Source organism: Nothoprocta perdicaria, unplaced genomic scaffold (assembly GCF_003342845.1).
Source record: "Nothoprocta perdicaria isolate Ctin4 unplaced genomic scaffold, notPer1 scaffold_8, whole genome shotgun sequence".
NCBI lineage: Eukaryota > Metazoa > Chordata > Aves > Tinamiformes > Tinamidae > Nothoprocta > Nothoprocta perdicaria.
In genome coordinates, this window is record NW_020456087.1 from 9,208,888 (window position 1) to 9,226,149 (window position 17,262).

Genomic DNA, 17,262 nt, shown 5'->3' on the forward strand with positions numbered 1-17,262 from the left:
CGGTCTGTCCCACATCTCCATCTGGCATCTCACTGCCGGAGCGTGGGACGGCCTGAGCTAAGCAAGAGCTAAGACGGGACGTCCCAGGGATGATAGGGAGAGAAGAGCAAAGAGCTGGACAGGGAGAGCCTTGAACCCTTCTGCTTCCCTCTGGCTCCTCTGCGTCCCAGCTGAGGGGCTGCCCTAGCTGAGACTGTCAGCCCTGGGCCTGGCTGTGGGGTTTGTGTGGGGAGGGTGCGAGGAGACACGGGGGCAACAGGGGACATGGGCGGGATGGGGACAAGGAGGTCCTGCCGCTGCTGGTGCTCCTGCCCCTGTGCGGCGGGCGCTGGGGCTGGGAGCAGGCGCTGGCTGTGGGGGCACCGCGGTGGTGCCAGGGTGCGGGGCGCAGGGTGGGCAGGTATGGAGTGTGCGGTGCCGTGGTGCGAGGTGAGGTGATGCTGGGGTGCAGGGTGCAGACTGGGGTGGCACGGGGCTGTGGGGATGCTGGGGTGGTGCAGGGCTGGGGTGATGCCGGGTGCGGGACGTGGGCTGGGGCAATGCTGGGGTGTGGGGTGCAGGCTGGGGCAGTGCAGGGCTGCGAGGATGCTGGGGTGTGGGCCGGGATGGTGCGGGGTGCGCGTTGGGGTGATGCTGGGGTGCAGAGTGTGATGCTGCCGGGGTGCGGGGTGCGATGATGCCAGGGTGCAGGTTGGGATGGTGCAGGGCTGGAGCGATGCCGGTTGTAGGTTGGGGCGATGCTGGGGTGCAGGTTGGGGTGGCGCGGGGATGCTGGGGTGCGGGCCGGGGTGATGCCAGGTGTGGGGTGCAGCTTGGGACAGTGCAGGGCTGCGTGGCCGCTGGGGTGCAATGATGCCGGGTGCGGGATACAGGCTGGGGCAGCGCGGGGCTGCGGGCCGGGGCGATGCCGGGTGCGGGTTGCGGACCGGGATGATGCCGGAGCAAAGCGGAGCGGAGCAGAGCGGCGCTCCCCGCCCCGCGGCCCCGCTCGCCCGCCCTCCCTGACGTGTGGCGCTGGCAGCGCCGCCGGTTCCGCATTCCCGACCCCTCCCCGCAGCGCCGGGGCCGCTATATAAGCGGGGCTGATGCAACCCACCCCGCCGCCCGCCACCAGCCCGCGGGAGGCGCGCACCGGCCGCGGCGGCACCGGCAGCAGCGACGAGGCGCCGAACCGGACCGGAGGCTGTAGCCCGTGCACGGTGGGTGCGGGGCGGCGGGAGGAGGGGACCGGGGGGGGGCAGCGGCACCTGCGGGGCCGCGGGCGGCGGGGGGGACCCTTGCGGTGTCCGCGCTGCGACGAAGTCGCAGCGCGGACACCGCAAGGGTCCCCCCCGCCGCCCGCTGCTCCCGCACACCGCGAGGCCCCTTTCGCTTCCCACAGCAGGGAAAACCGGCTTGGGAGCAAGCTGGGAGGGAGAGGGAGAAATAGCGAGGCCCATTCCGTTCCCATTTCCCTTTCGCCAAGGCCCGTTTGGAAACACAGGCTCCCCTGTGCGTTCGAGGCGGGTGAGAAGGGCCGCGGCGGCCGCTTGCGGGGCCCATACGCAGCGTATGGTGGCCAATGAAAGGGGGCCTGGCGCGGGCTCTTGCTTGTCTTGGCAGCCGGCTGCGGGGCTTGTGTTACCAGCCCTGGAACACGAGCGCTGCCAAACTGTGTGTGTGTGCGCGCGCGTGTGTTTGGACTCCAAGAGCTCGGCAGAAACAAGCGCTTCAGCAGGAATTTTCGGCTGCTTTCGCGAGGCTCGCGTGAAAATCGCGAGCTGGAGGCGCTTGCCAAAGGCTGCGCTGCTTGGCTGCTGGTTAGTGCCTCCGTGGGGAGGTTTGGGAATACCAGGTTTTGGAGTTGAGGGTCTTAGCCTGAATCCCATTTTTTTTTTTTCTTTTCCAGCCCATCTGGGGTATGAGTGGGTGGGTGCCGGAGCTGCTGTCCAAGTTGTCCCTGTGTCAAGCAGTGATTGGCTCTCCCAGGTTTTCCTGGTTCTCTGGGATATAACAGGACTTGCTGAGAGCTGAAGTGCAGGTTGGTGCCTCTGTCCCCTCCCTGGGACACCTAGGGATGCTTCGGCCTCCTCTCTGCCATTGCAGGCAAAGGGCTCTGTGCTGTGGCGCTTGCTAAGAGGGCACAGATGCACCTCACATCCCTTGCCTCTTCTCCTCCATCTCTAGCTGAGCAGTATCCAGCTAGGTTGTTTTGGAGCAGATGGCGCTGGGCATTGCTGAGCGATGTCCTTCCCCGTGCCCAGTTTGCCTCTCTGACCGTGTTGCCTGGGCCGGGCCCCTGGCAGCCCTCGGTGCACCGAGCGGGAAGCTGCCCAGGCTCCTGCAGCGTGGGAAGCGGTGCCCTGTGCCCCTGCTGCTGCTGCCAGCCCCCCGGGAGAGGGGCAGGGAGAGCCGCCGTGTGTGACACTGCCTCCGTGTGTGACACTGGGACACCCGCGTCCCTCGGGGCCCCTGCGGCGAGCGTGACAGTCTGCCTGGCGCTGCCTGCAGGACTGGACACCCCATTGCCTGGAGCGTCCACAGGATCCCTGCAACCGTGACAGGGTCTTTAATGTGCAGCCAGGTAGCTGAAGATGCAGAGGTGTTTGCACTAGCCCTGCCATGCGAGACTAGCTAGGGATGGTCCTAAGAGGGGTTAGAGGCCTCTGTGGATGTGTCTGGAGTTGAGGGGATAGTTCTGAGGCGTTTGCAGGGGGCATTCCTGCCCTGGCGCCTCTGCTCGGCCCCAGTGGTTAGTGAGCTCTGCGCGGCAGGAGGGCTGTCCTCTTGGAGAAGATTCCAGCCCCGACCACAGCCTGGCCGTGAAGGGTCCCAGGGGACTCCACAAAGTCAGATGTTAAGCTCGGGGTTTGAGCTGCAGCCGAACTCGGGCTGGTTCCACCTTAGCAGAGGAGTGCTTACCTTCCTGCTGCTGCATGGTGCAGGATTAGTGAATGTCTGCCACGTTATTCTCCATAAGCAACTGATTAATTCTAATCTGTGGCAGGAGCTGCGAGGGCCTTGGAGTGCCCGGTGCTGCACAAGCCCTGCTGTTCCAGGCTGCCTGCAGGTCAAGCACTGCATTGCAGTGGTGGGGGTAGTGTGATGCTGAGCTGTAGCTTATTGCTCATCTGAGGGTAGGGGGAAAAATAGGAGGGGGTGGAAAGAAGCACCCGAGCTGACTGGTTTAGTAACAGCAAAGAAAGGTTTGTTTCTAGAAGCTCCAAAGTTGAATGCACAGGTGGAGGCTGTGATGAAGTTAAGAAGTATGAGGATGGTGGGAAGGAGAGCAGTGAAGCCACAGATTTGCAGGGCTGGGAAGGGAGGCCCATCCTGGAGAGGGGGTGTCCGGTGATACCTATGGAATTGGCGTCCCTGGGGCTATGGGTCTGGAGCGTGTCTGTTCAGCCCCTGAGAGCTGGGTGTCACACACTGCCTGCTGGAAGGATGTGGGGTCCCGGGAGGTTCTGCGTGGTGGCCCTGGCTGCTGCCCAAGGGTAGTGGGAGCTCAAGCAGGGGCAGGTGGGGTGATGGTGCAGCTCCCGGCCGGGTGGGAGCTGCAGTGGTGTCCTTGCCAGGGAGGGTGTCTGCTCTGCGGTGCCGCACAGGTGGAGCGTGGGAGCCGGGTGCCCGCGACGGGGAACAGCGAGGCCGGGAGGCTCCGGCTCTCGGGAAGGTTGTCGCAGTTTTCTGTCTGGGAATGACTTGCCTTCCTCCTGCCATCTGCATGAGACTAGACAGCCAGGGCTCTGCCAGGCTGCTGCCGCTCAACAGACAGGTTTAGACTTCGACCTCCTGCAAAACTGTCCTTCTTCCCAGCTGCTTCCTCTGCTTGGCAGGATGGCTCTGCAGGCCCTCGTGGAGCTCAGCATGGGCAGGACGTGCGAGCGGGTTCCTAAACCCTCGCTGATCCCCTTCCACCACGCAGGCCTGCCTGTGGCGGAACAACAAGGGCCCCTGGAGGCCTCTGTGGAAGGAGGAATGAGTGCCAAGCTTCCCGGCTCTGCAAAGCCGGGCTCAGGCTCTGGCTTTGGGAGGTGTTTCCCCTGCTTGGGGCAGAAGCGGCACATGGTGGCAGCCGGGCTGGTGCAAGGGCTGGCATGCAGAGCCCGGCCACCGCGGTGCCGCACGCCTGGCAGGCCCTGCTGCCATCGGGCCCTTTGGAGAAAGGGGTTACGGGCTTTTGGGGACGCCCCGAGTGATGCAGTGTCCTTGGAAGGAGGCAGCACGCGTGGTTCTGTCCCAGCGCACGTCACTGCCGCTTTGCACGTGTTACGGGTGCCGGATTCCTCCATACTAATAGGTTCAGCAGGTTAATGAATAAAAGCACAGTGGCTGCTGGTAAACTTCGTGTTTGCCACCACTGCTGTGCGAATGTATGGGTGTTGGAAAGTGCACGTTACGACTGTGGGGCTTGGATGCTGCTGTGTTGTGATGGCTGGTAAGCAGCTTCAGCAGTGACCAGTGTGGCCTGTGCTCGGGGATGCTGCCTGCTGCCATGGCACCGAGAGCTGCTGCTCTTAGAAATGGACCGTGAGAAGCTGCGTAGGAAACAGGGTGACCTGCCCAAAGCACTGCTTGAAACTGGCCCCATCAGCTGCGTCGAATAAACCAGCTGGAGAGCAGGTGCCTGGGCATGGGAGAACAGCACAGTTTGGCAGCAGAGGTGAGCTGTAACTGCCTGGTTTAACGCTCTGGCACCAGGAATACGGGCAGTTTGTGGTCGGGCTTCAACTTCCTAGTGCTCATGGCTACGACTGTAAGGTCAGCGTGGCATTAACTGAGGGCAGAACCTCGAGGGGACAGAAGTTACAGCTCTGGTGACCCGCAGGCCTCTGTAGTCTCTGCAGACAGAAAAGACCTGATAGAAAGAAGCAAGTGGCCCTGTGCTTTGGAGAGCAAGTGATAGGCAAATGTCCTGTCTTTGTTTAGAAAGCTGCATTCCTGAGGCATGCGAAGCTGGGCACGTCAGGAAAGGACTTTCCTATAAGTCATCTTTTTTTCTAGTCCCCTTGTGTTGGCAGATGTAATGTAGAACATACAGATGGAGCACACTTGATAGCTGGGAGCTTAAAATTTTTTTAAAAAAGAAAAATGACAAAGCCATAAAATTCTAAGGGAACAGCAAGTTGTTTTCTTTGGATTGTAGATTTTGTACTGATCTGTAAAGTGGAGTTGCTGCTCTTTGACCAGGAGCAGATGAAAGGCTGCTTGCTATGACTTAAGGGCTCCCAGACAATATATACCAATGGCAGTCCTACATTAAGTGATAGATGCACCGATGAAGAGATCAAACATGACTTACATGGTGGCTTGCAGCCTTTGGCAGCCCTCTGGTGCCTCGTGGCAAGTGGTGAGCAGTGGCAGGTACCCAGATGGAGCCTGGCATGAGAGGGCAGGCCAAGCGTGGCCTTGGTCCTGTGGACAGAATGGTGAAGGATGGGGACAGGTAGGACAGGCTCAGCCTTGTCCCTGCACTTGCCAGGGGGGTGTTTCAGAAACACGGGGGTGTTTCAGAGCATTGCAACCCCCCAGCTGGCACCATCAGCTGCTGGACTGCCCCCCGGGCATGGCAAGGGTGCTTGGATCACCCATTGCCCATGGCATGCACTGTCAGGGCAGAGAACGTACAGAAACTCACGTTGGAAGGAAAGCACAGTTCCTAGACAGCAAAATAAAGCTAAGGCTGCAAACAGCTCCCCCAAGAAAGCCCACAGTGCAGATAAGCCACTAATAGAGATTTAGACTGCAGTGAAGGGGGCCTGTCCGACCCCGCTCTGACGTGATGTGGTCACCTCTGTAAAACAGAGGGGCTGCTGCTGCTTCAGGAGCAGAGAAGCAAGTGGCTCCCTTGAGTGAGGGTGCACAGGGTGGTTCTGGGGCAACAGCACATGGAAAATAAGGCTTTCTTTTGCACAGGAATCTGAATTTATGGTTTCAGCATGGGTAGGCATTCCGGTTTCAGTCCATGGGTAAGAATAGTACTGAAGAGGTGGCGGGAGGGGTGTGAATATCAGCTAGCAAGCAGAATACAAGCCCCCAGGGACTGGGTTATGCCTATGCATGTTAGACTTACGGCATAACTGCCCAGCAAACATCAACTCCTTCAGAAAAACAAAAAAAAGCAGCAGGGAAATATCAGAATGGCAGAAACACAAAGATTTGAGCAGTAAGAGGATGAGCAGGAAGAAATGTAGGGATAGTGTCGCTGCGGGAGCTGCGTGGATGGGAGAGGGACAACTTGAGCATCCTCCTACTAGGCAGCCAGCTACAGGAGGGAACTCCAGCCGCAGGAGAAAGCCAGAGAGCACCAGGCACAGTGCTGAAGAAATAGGCTGGTGTCACAAACCCTTGGCCATAGGACATGAGGGAGGGACAGTGCACTGAAGCACTCCAGGCTGTTGTGGAAGATGCAGCAAGAACAAGTTGAGGAAAGCAAGCTGTGCTTCTGTCAGCCTGTGGGGAGGAGTGCGATAAAACTGACATTGCCAGCAGAATGGGTGACCAAGACCAAAGAAACAGCAATGCTTAAAGCAAAGATCCAAAAGTGACTGCAAAAATTAGGAGTTACAGATGTTTTATTAAACAGTCAAGTCCTGCTACAGCGCGTGAGCCAGCACAAGGGCAACATGAAGGCAAAGCTGAGGAAATAGCAGCTGAATTTTGACCCAGGAAATTATTCATTGAACAGATTTTTTTTTTTTTTTTTTTTTTTTCCCTTCTGGCAAGGTTAAGTACTGAATGACACAACCTGCTCATCCTTGAACTGGAGTTTTAAGAAAACCTTGTCTCTCTCTCTCTCTCTCTCTCTCTCTCTGTGTATATATATATGTGTGTATATATATATATATATATAGTTCTCTGTGGAGCACCATGGCATGTTGTGGGACAAAATAATGAATAGCACCAGTGCTGAATGCACAGCTGCAATTAACGTGAGCTTGCACAGCTGGTGTCAAACAGGTACTGGTGTCAGATATAAGACTGCACATTCTCTTTCCTTAGCTACTTTGCTTTGCTCCTGTCTTTTTTTTTTTTTTTTCTTTTTCTGTGGAAAAAAAGCATAGCTGACAATGTAGGAATTGTGTGGTTCAACAGTAGGGCACCAGAAAGCTCGGTTTGTCTGAAGACATAACTTTTCTCAGTTCATGTAAGGAGACATTGAAAGGCTTTCTGGCATAGGGAAAAAGATTGTGTTAATCTTTTCATGAAAAGAACAAATCTAGTAAGAATCCCAGCAACTCCCTGCTAAGGCCCTGTGCTAGGAAGGGGAGGGATACAGGGGTGAGCTGGTTCATGTTCCTTTGCAATAACAGACATGGAAAGGGAATATCTAGAAAGGAAGTGGCAGGACAGCAAATGTATTCACCAGCTCAAACAAGATCTGGCTATTGGATCTTGAAGTTAACAGTTATTTCTGCACTACCATGCAAACGTGGTGGAAATATGCCAGGGCTATTGGCAGACACGCTAATGTCCTCCAAAATAATTGCCTCTTGAATAAGATCAAGGTATTAAATAGAACTACGTTAAATAGTTTGGCATTTGTGTCCCAAGGACAAGAATCTTTATTGCTTCAGGATAACCCCAGTTATCCTGAACTTGTGCTGGGGTGAAACAAAAGTCCATCTTACCCGTGGAGAAACTAAAGGAATTGAATGAGGAGAATTGCCATGATGAGCAGTGAGTGACGGTGTCCGTGGCAGGACGTGTGGGGCACTGTGCTGGGTTAACTGTTGCTGTAGGGAGAGGTGACATCTCTCCTGGCTCCCTATTTATTTCTGTGGCTCTGGGCTTGCTGGGAATAGTTTTAACTTCCCCTCCAAGGTCTGGCTCTTGGCAGTTCTCACTGTTCCTGAGCTTCCTGATCCCGAAGCAACAGCTCCCTTAGAGAAGGCCTTTTCCCCTGTTCCCGCTTAGGTCTCTGCTCTGCTGATGTGCAGCTTCCTTTCCTCCAGGTAGGAGCACTTTGGTGTTGGTTTGGATAGCTTCAGATTTCGTTGGTGTTGATGCATATTCCATGAATCTTTTAGGCAACATTTCTGTGGAGCTGCCCAGGCTCTGGTGTTTAGATCACTCAGTGACCACCAGGTGCTGGCTGATGTGGTTGCTTCACAGTCAGGAAATCAGATCACTATTTCTACCCTTTTTATAAGTTATAGTGACCATGGATTGCGTAGCTGAGAACCTAACTGTGAGGTCCAGAGTGTCTGTGCTGAGCTGCATCCTGTTATGTAAGAGAATGAAAATCAGGGCCCCTGAACCCAGAATGAGATTGAAGAATTCAGCTCTAGGATGCAGTCAGTTCCCGGGCTGAAACATATGAAAGGATGGATCAGGGCCCCAAATCAGCATGTGCCGCAGCTGCTCACAGTCCTTGCCTGAGGGAAACCCAGGGAGATGTTCACATGCTTCTGCTCTTGTTCCTGCCCCCTCATGGGTCCATGAAGCTGGGAATGCGCTTCATGGGGCTCCCTGGTTGGAGCTGGACTGCTCTCCTCCTGTGCCAGGGGTCACCTTATTGACAGCAGCTAGGAAATCTCTAGCTCCTAAATACACAGTTATCCCCAAATGGGAAATGGGGCTTGATTCTGTGCAGTTCCGTGCTGTGGTTGTGTCCTGGGAAGTGTCCCCAGGTCACCTTCCCTTTGCTCACAGGTGCTTTTCTGCTGAGGAAGGGGCAGTTTGGGGAAGATGGGGAGGCTTTTGGCACACTCCCTGAATGTGATTGAGTTTTCCTATCCAGAGTGCTGCCAAGGGCAGGATAGTGCCGGGTTTCTGGAGGAGGGAAGCAGCTTAGCCCTCTGTAAGCCAAAAAGGGAGGCAAAGGAAGCAGCGTGCTGCTCCGGAGCTCTGCTGCCAGGTGTCTCCTGTCCATTTACCACATTACCAGTTCCAAAGGTGGAATTACCACCCTTTGGTTTAGGGTAGTGATGACAGAACAGATACTTTAGCTTGTTTTAGATTTTTGGAGTCTTATCCAGTTGATGTTTAGTCTTTGCTGGTCGGAATTATTACCAAGTATTGTCCTTCCTCTTATTGCCGAAGAGACTGGAGTCTGCCCCGTCAGGTAGCATCACACTTCCCAGCAGTCATTCCCATCTCCCCTTTCCCTCCTCTCCTTTCCGGGCTGCGCCGGCCTCGTGCGGATCAGCGCCCCGTGCCCAGCGCTGCCCTCCCCTCTGCGCTCCTCCCGAGCGCGGGGACAGGCCCCGGCTCCCCAGGGGCTGCTCGAGCTGCTGCCTCGGGGCACGGGCGCCGCTCGGCAGGCTGCAGCGCCGAGGGAGGGCTCGCCTCGCGCCTCGGCCTCTCGTCCGCAGCGGCTGTGCGGCTCCCGCCCCGCCGCGACCGCGGGAGTCTTCAGCAGCTCCCTAGTCTCCCTGACCTGTGCGGTTGGCTCTCTCCCCACTTTACTGCTCATCTAACAAATATACCAGATAATCTCCTGGGCAAAGACACTTCCCCGTGCCAGGAAATCTGCTCGTCCTGGTTACCCTTTAGCCCTCTCCTGCTCGGGGTTACCTGTTTGCAGCCTGCCGGGGACGCAGGTTTGCTAGCCCAGGGCCGGCAGGACACGACAGCTGGCTCCGCGGTGCCTCTGTGCCCTGGCTTAGCACAGCCCTATGTGGAGCCTTTGGGAGGGAGCAGGGCAAGCAGAGACCTCCCTCCCTTCCCGTGCCTCCTAGCTCGGCAGCCAGCGCCGTGGCACCTCCCAGAGGCTCCTGCAGGCTGTGGCCGGGGGACGGGTCGGACTCCTCTTCCTGGATTTGAGTCTTTGCTGAATCCCGGCCCCGCTTACGGCTGTGGGAGCAGCTCACTGAGGTCTCTGTTAGCCCGGTTTTCTCCCCAGTTTTGTGTGCGGGTGTCCCGGTCCCTAGGTGCCTCTCTGCCTTGGGGGCTCCATGGGGTGGAAGCGCCGGGTGTGCTGCTGCTGGCACAGCAAGGAGTGGACACACGGGGACATGGACACAGCAAGGAGCAGGGACACGCGGCTGGGCTGAGGGTGGGAATGGCTGCGGCACCGACAGCAGTTGGCTGAGCACGTTGTAACTGGGTTGCTTGTGAGCGCCCCGGCCCGTTATGCAAACGGAGAGGTGCTTATGCTGTAGCCCACAGCTCCCTTCGCCTTTTGGCTGGCACAGCGGCTCCAGTTCTACAGCCTTATTTAGGCTTATTTAAACATTTTCTGTTTCTTTATATAGGGGCCACTTGTCACATTTCCTGGTAACTCCCTCTTGGATGCCCAAAGTGACCCAGCAAAGCTTGTCCCAGACCTGGTCTTATTCCAGCTCTCTCTCCTGGGCAGGAGCCTTTTTCCCGTTGTTGTGTTCTCTCCTGCCAGCCTTCCCTTCCCTTCCCCTGCTCGTGCTGGGGTGTTTGCTCTGCGGCAGGCTCTTCTCGCAGCAGCTCTTCTTGGTGGTGCCCTTGGCCCTTGCGTGTCTTCTGCCCCACAGCAGGCCGAGCCTGCCCGGATGATACCCAGCCTGAAGCACTTTATGGTCCTCTTAATACCACCATCTTCCTGCCCGGGTACCTACACATTAATCAAAACTTGTTTAAGAGTGGTGTCACGTAGGCATGGGAAAGAGCATCCGCTTTCCCTGGGTCGCACCTGGCTAGATCGTGGAATACGCTTGGCTTGTGCTGTGTTGTGAGACCTGGACTAAAGTGGGCTGTGTCTGCTTGCCTCTAGGCCGCGGAGCTGTTGTCCCTGCTATGATGCCAGGGCAGATTCCGGACCCGTCGCTGACGGCTGGCGCGCTGCCCGGGCTCGGCCCGCTGACGGGGCTGCCTGGCACGGCCCTCACGGCGGAGGAGCTCAAGTACGCCGACATCCGCAACATCGGCGCCATGATCTCGCCGCTCCACTTCCTGGAGGTGAAGCTGGGGAAGAGACCCCAGCCCGTGAAAAGCGAGGTGAGTCCAGGGCCATAGAGAGCAGGGGAGAGGGGGCTGTTACCTGCCTGTCACACGTGCCCTGCGCCATGTTCCTCTCCCGTCTGTGCTGCCACTCTGGTGATGTGCATGTGTCCTGGCACCTGAACCGCCAGCATCATCCTCCTGCTTCCCTCCCTGCATCTTATGGCTGAACTTCTGTCCCTGTGGCATGGACTGGGATGGAGGCTTCATGTCCCAGGCCTGGCTGGTTCTTTGCAGCCTTTGGTCTGCAGCTGAATGTGGCCCTGCAGGGTGTGACACAGCCTGCCTTTCCCCAGGCTGGGCCAGGCACCCCGGAGGAGCTGAGAGTCCCACCAGGGAGCTTGCCTGAGGCTTTCCTCCCATTTCTGGTGACAACGAGCTCTGGAGCCGCCGGTGTTGCCTCTGCCTCCTCCCCTGGAGTGAGGCGTGTGGGTGAGCAGCCCTAAGCAGCAGGCAGGGACTCGGCCTTGGCTGCAGGCCCTGCTGCCTGGGGCTGCCTCCCTGGCCTGCTGGCGAAGGGCACTAGCTTCACCTCGGGGCTCCTGGAAGGGAGAGGTGGGCAACGTTTGTTCGGTACCACAAGCGGTCACATCACAGATAAACCACAGAGACATTTGCACAAACTTTCCTTTGGTGGTTGTCTCGTGTCTCTGCTGGCTCCTCAGACCTCACTGTATTGAGGCGTTGAGAGTTTGCATCTCCTGCTCCTTCAAAAGGAACTGGAAATCCATCAATCTGGAGGCCCCAAATCACTGAGTGGATTCTGCCAGCAGGTCCAATAAGCAAACCTTTTGATGAGTCTGCTTGTGCTCTGTGTGAGTATTTTGGGCAGTCCTACGTGAAGACAGGATGTTGTGCATTTTCCGGAGACAACAGAGATGGAGATGTCTGGAGATACTTGCATGATAAGAAGTGACCCATGAGGTGATTGGCCAAACAGAATGAAACTGCAATACAGAGGGAGAGCCCACAGGGCCTGGGCAGGTGCCTTAAGGTTTGTGGTGAAAGCTCAGCGGCACCCAGACTACCTTCAGGGAGGCTGCCGGCTCCTTTATGCCAGCCTCTTGTGGTAGATTCCAGCTGGGAGAAGCAGTAGGATAGAGTCCAGCTGATGACCTTTCACTGGAGTGACATTAGCCCCTTCCACAGCACAGAGCTTTGTGGAGCTCACCTGGGAGAGAGCTTGGCAGCTCTCTGTCAATAGGAGCTGAGGCTAGGAAGCTGGGGGAGGTTGTCAGAAGGGTCTCGGGGTGCTAAAGGCTCTGCTTCCTCTATGAGCAGAGCAGCTGAGCTGTCAGCTGAAGCTAATTGCTGTCCTGACCTTTGGGCATGCTGCTTTTGCAGCAGCTTAATTGCAAATTCCAGCGAACCCTTGCAGCTGGCTGGGGGTATGTTAGCTGGCTGGCCTGGCACTGGGGGCTGGGGAGAGGTGGTGGCCCTGGCTGATGGATGGGAGGGCAGTGAAAGACATGAGATCAGCAGTGAAACAGAGCTGTGCAGCCCTGCAGCTGCACCCCTGAACGTTTTGGGTGTCCTGTAGCAAGTGGTGTGAGCTCCACATAGCTTCATGCGCTGGGGAAGAAGCAGGGAGCTCTGTGTTGTCTCCCCAGGACGCAGCCTCTCCTGGGGAGCTGGGCACATCTGAGGCTGGCCCTGCAGCTCCTCTGGGCACGGGGATGTGCAATGAGGTGTCTCTGCCCCACAGCAGGTACTGAAAGTGCTGAGCGTCCGCTGGGGCAGTCATTCAGACACCGTGTGGAGGAAGGGAAAGGGGAAACCCACTGGCAGCCTCCGGATGGTTGCGCTGCCTGCAGCCTGCTCCTTCCTGCACGGCCGGAGGCAGGGGGGCTGAGGAGAGCACATGGAGCTGCCCCTGGCACAGCTCTCGCAGCGACCCTGGGGACAGCAGCCCAGAGGCAACGCACACGCGGAGCTGCAGAGTGGCCTCCTTGCTCCCATGGGTGCCCCAGGTGGGTGCTGAGCACCGGCCTGCCCCGCTCCTCGGCGGGCCGGGGGCTCCATGCCGGGGACACGCGGGTGTGTGCCCAGAGGTGCAGTGTGATCCCAGTGCTCCGCTGGAGCGCCGGGCACTGCTGCTGGGCAGCTCCAGTTGGCTGCTGCCGGGCTCCTCGCTGGGGACACCAGTGCGGGCGCTCGGGGACAGGCTGCGCAGTCCTGGCCCTCGGGCTCATGAAGCTCATCTGTTCCTGAGGCAAGTCAGGAGACGTTCCAAACATGTCACCCAAACCTTCAAAACTCAGAAGACAACCCAAAACCTTCTCCCTGCTGATCTGCCCTGGAGCTCAGCTGTTGAAATGTGCTATGGGCCATATGTCAGTGCCCTCCCTTGTGCCTCTAACCTGCCAAGGCCCAGCCTCCAGCACCAGGGCTACGTCACCTTTTTGAACAGAAACCGAGGCAGAAAATGAGATCTTGAGGTCGTGGGAGCTGTGGACAGAAAAGGCAGAGCCAGACCTTCTGTGGGGAGAGGGAAGCTCTCAGTGTTTTCTGTGGTGGGGACAAGGAAGGGTCATTTTTCCATTTAGGTAAAAAAGCAGCAGGGTGTGGAAATGTGTCAGTTCTCAGACAACACTTGCACGTTGGCTCTTCTTGCTCCCAGCTCCTGGTAAAACCAGGGCTCTGCTTTGCAGGGAATCTTTGAGCACATGTTTCTTCTCCCTGCATCCTTTTCCAGTAGCTTCTTGGCCTTGAATTCAAGGATTATCTAAGGGGTAGAGGAGTGGCCTGTAAGTGCACGGAGAACTGTGACTGCCTTAACTATCCTGGCATCTCTTTGCAAATCTGGGCAGTTTCTGTTTCTTCATGGATAGTATCATCTGGACTGTTCAGAAAGGGCAGAAGGAAAGAAGCCAGCAGAGCATGGAGTTAGAGCCTCCCCGTTCACTTCTGCTGATGCAAATACCATCTAAGTTACATGGGTGCAGTGAGAGCTGAGAGCTCCTAGCTGGACCGGAGGGCATCACTGCAGTTCCAGCCCTGGCTCTCTCCAATCCAGTGCATCGTGTTTTGGGGCAGTATCCCCTGGGCTGCCTTGGCAGAGGAAGGGATGCAGCCTGACTTTCTGTGAAGTCCATGGGCACCTTGGACTGACTTGACTCTCTCCTTTACTCCCGTCTAAAATAGCACCCTTATTATTATGCTTTGGACAGGCAGGAGAGAAGATGCAAAACCTATTAGTGCTATAAAACTTACTGATTGTCCTCTAAAGCCCAGCGTGAGATGTGCTCACCTGCGGTGCCCCTTCACTCTGCCCAGGCTGTGTTCCATCCTGTCCTTCACGTCATGCTGAGATGTTTTGATTAAGGGGCTTTGGGCTCATTGAAGGTTGGCGTCTTGTACAGCTTCCATCTGTGAATGATGGAGCTTGTAGCTGATTTCCTCAAGGCACCATAGATGCACCTATGTGTCTAGGATAGCATGTTGACCCGCAGTTTTCTGTCCATGGCACTGAAAATCTGACTTCCCTTTTGAGGACCTTAAGCCAGCCCATGTACTAGATCAACACATTGCTTGAGGCAGTTTGGGTGGTGGGTACTGCAAGAGGCTGCTCATCTAGGAGCTGTGACCCTTGGCCACATCTCACACCTCTCCTTTCAGAGAGGTCTGAAAGGAAGGACACAGCTGCCTGGTCAGGGCTGTTATGCAAACAGACCATGGAAGTGGTCATGAAGCGACTGTTCTTGCCACTGCCTTTGAAAGGGTGTATGAAGGGACCAAGTAGCTAAGTGTGACGCTGTGGATTTTGGAGTCCCAGGCTAATATGGATGAATGTCGTGTGTGGGGCCTCAGGGCACCTGCAGCCTTCTCACCTGCAGCCTTGCTGCAAAGCCTAACCTGATTGTTGAATTCACAGGTCCTTCTAGCACTCAGATCTTCTTAGAAGGAGCTAGTTTGGCCTCCTGCACAGGCTCTGCAGTAATACCCCTATTGATTTGTTGAGGGTTTTCCAAACCCATATGGCCCGGTGTGTGTGGTTTGAGTAAGATAGCACAGAGCAACTGAGTCATGGCAGCTGGGACACTGCCACATCCTGCCCTGCTGTTAGGGACACGAGGCCTGTCCCCACCTTACGGCAGAGGCTGTGTCCTGGCCACTGAGAAAGACACGGGGAGACAACCAAATTTACTGGAAGTGGGAGACAGCCTGAACCAGCTGGGGGGCTCTCAGGTGCCTCGGCCTCCCTTGCCCTCTCTGATGCTGTGTGTGCCCTGCAGGCTGTGCCTGCCCATGTCTAACAAACTGTGCCTGTCTGGCTGGGATCCTGGGTGCTCGGCGTGCTCTTCTCCCTTGTTTTCACCCCTTGCTGCCCTGCCTGTCCTGCACCGCCTGCTCCCGGGGGCTGCTGTGGCCAGTCCCCACCGTACTGCCCTGCTCTCCCCCCTTGCGTCCTGCAGAGTACAGTTAGTGGCTGTGGCAGCAGCACACGTGGCACTGCTGCGGGTTAGTCCCTGTCACCGGTGCAGTGTGCCTGTCCCCTGCTAGGAGCGGAGGGCACCGGCAGTGCTGCGTGCAGGCGGCTGCCGCTGTCCCCCCGTCCCCCCGTCCTGGGCTGGCAGGGGTGCCAGGGGGCACGTTCACAGCCCCTGCCCTCCGGCCCACGTCTGACACCTCTGAGCCTTTGTCTTGTTACAGCTGGATGAGGAAGAGGAGAGAAGGAAAAGACGCCGGGAGAAAAACAAAGTAGCAGCAGCACGATGTCGTAACAAGAAGAAGGAGAGGACAGAGTTCCTACAGCGGGTGGGTGCCCTGCCAGGGTGCACGGGGGGCTTCAGCTTGGGCTGCTCCTTAGGCCATGCATGGTCTGTCTGCAGGGAATGCTCCCTCTGAACTGACCCTCTGCCTCCCCTTGCTCCAGTGCCCCATCTGGGAAGAGCCAGGCCTGTTGTCCCCACCTGGATCCTGCTGGTGAAGGGGTGGCCTTGTGTGCCCAGTCGGAGACACTGGGCATTCCCACACCTGTGTCGGGGCACAGAGGGGCTGGTGGAAGGCTCTGGGCTTGGCGGTTGCACCTCCCTGTGGCAGGAACATCCCACCCATGGGTCTGTGGCACCGAACGTGTGGTGGCAGCAGGCCGGCTCCCTGCCCAAGCTGCTGGAGTTTCCCTGCTCAGAGCCCAGGCAAGCCCTTGCTGTGAGCTCAGGGCAGAAAAACACCCCCGGCACCCACCTTGCCAGCTTTTCTGTAAGGGTGGTGGGACATGGGCAAGTGATGCATCTGGGGATAGGGAGCTGTTTCATGAGGGCAGGTCCATGCAGACAGGGCTGGGTGAACCTTGCAAAGAGTGAAAATGCAGGTTCATTTTCTAACACCCCCTTTAGCCCTTGGAAATCAGCTAGGCAGAGCATTAGGTGCTGTGCAGTGGCGAGGCCTGTCTTAGGAGACGGGTGGCTGGATCTTTCTAGCGTTGGTAACACAAGGTAATGGGACCGCGTGTGATCTGCCTGGAAGAACTTGATGTCAGGGCAGGTCTTCAGGCTACTGCTTTGCTGCAGGGGCTAAAGAACAGTGCTGGGCAGAGGTAGCTGGCTTTCCAAATTGCTTCTCCTTGCATGTTGTCCGGTGAGAGTGAAGTCCATATGTGGTTGTGTTTCCGGCCCTGCTAGGAGTCTGAGCGTCTGGAGCTCATGAACGCAGAGCTGAAGGCCCAGATAGAAGAGCTGAAACAGGAGAGGCAGCAGCTCATCCTGATGCTGAACCGGCACCGTCCAACGTGCATCGTGCGGACAGACAGCATCAAGACGCCCGAGAGCGAAGCCAACCCGCTGCTGGAGCAGCTGGAGAAGAAGTGAAGGTGGCTCTGGGCCACGAGGAGGAGACAGTGGCGTGGGGTCTTCCAGGGTCTCTAACACATGTACTGTATGAAGAACTTTGCACCGAGGCCTGGTGCAGCCAGGACCCAGTGGGCTTCCTTGGGAAATATGGACCAAATAAATACAGGGACAGAGAAGATCAGGAACATGTCAGTCATCTGCTCTGAGGCTGAACCCGGGAGCAGGGCGAGCGGCTCTGGTGAGGGCCACCTCTTTGTGATACCTCATCATGGCCCGTCAGCCTTCTCGGGGCCCCGGGAACGCCGCTGCTGCAGCGTGACCTGCGACGAGGAGGAGGAGGAGGCACGGGAGGAAGCTCCCACCCACCTCGCCCTCGCCTACCGCCCACTGCAACGCTGCCGGCTGGGAGCAGAGCCTGCACGTGGCAGACACGGCCGTGGGGCAGCAGAGCAGAGACCCCGTGGCGGCCGGAGCCACCCCGGACACTGCCCCTGCTCCTGGCGCACACTCCGCATGGGAACCTGAAGCGAGGAACCGCAAACACTTGACACAAGCCTGGCTGGTGGGCAGG

The 17,262-nt window shown here is 57.4% G+C and overlaps 1 protein-coding gene across 1 annotated transcript; it reads left to right on the top strand.

Moving 5' to 3' along the window:
- The first annotated feature begins 10,677 nt into the window (after window positions 1-10,677).
- On the top strand, window positions 10,678-17,065 carry JDP2 (Jun dimerization protein 2). The gene is made up of 3 exons (XM_026051793.1): window positions 10,678-10,896; window positions 15,553-15,657; window positions 16,524-17,065. The coding sequence occupies exons 1-3, from the start codon at window positions 10,696-10,698 to the stop codon at window positions 16,707-16,709; spliced, it is 492 nt and encodes a 163-aa protein (XP_025907578.1). The 5' UTR covers window positions 10,678-10,695; the 3' UTR covers window positions 16,710-17,065.
- The last annotated feature ends 197 nt before the right edge of the window (window positions 17,066-17,262 follow it).

Bases quoted from the DNA above. Each gene is read 5' to 3' on its own strand.
- JDP2 (XM_026051793.1), top strand. From the start codon at position 10,696: ATGATGCCAGGGCAGATTCCGGACCCGTCGCTGACGGCTGGCGCGCTG. The intron at 10,897-15,552 runs GTGAGTCCAGGG...GTCTTGTTACAG, and splicing joins CCCAGCCCGTGAAAAGCGAG to CTGGATGAGGAAGAGGAGAG. The intron at 15,658-16,523 runs GTGGGTGCCCTG...CGGCCCTGCTAG, and splicing joins GGACAGAGTTCCTACAGCGG to GAGTCTGAGCGTCTGGAGCT.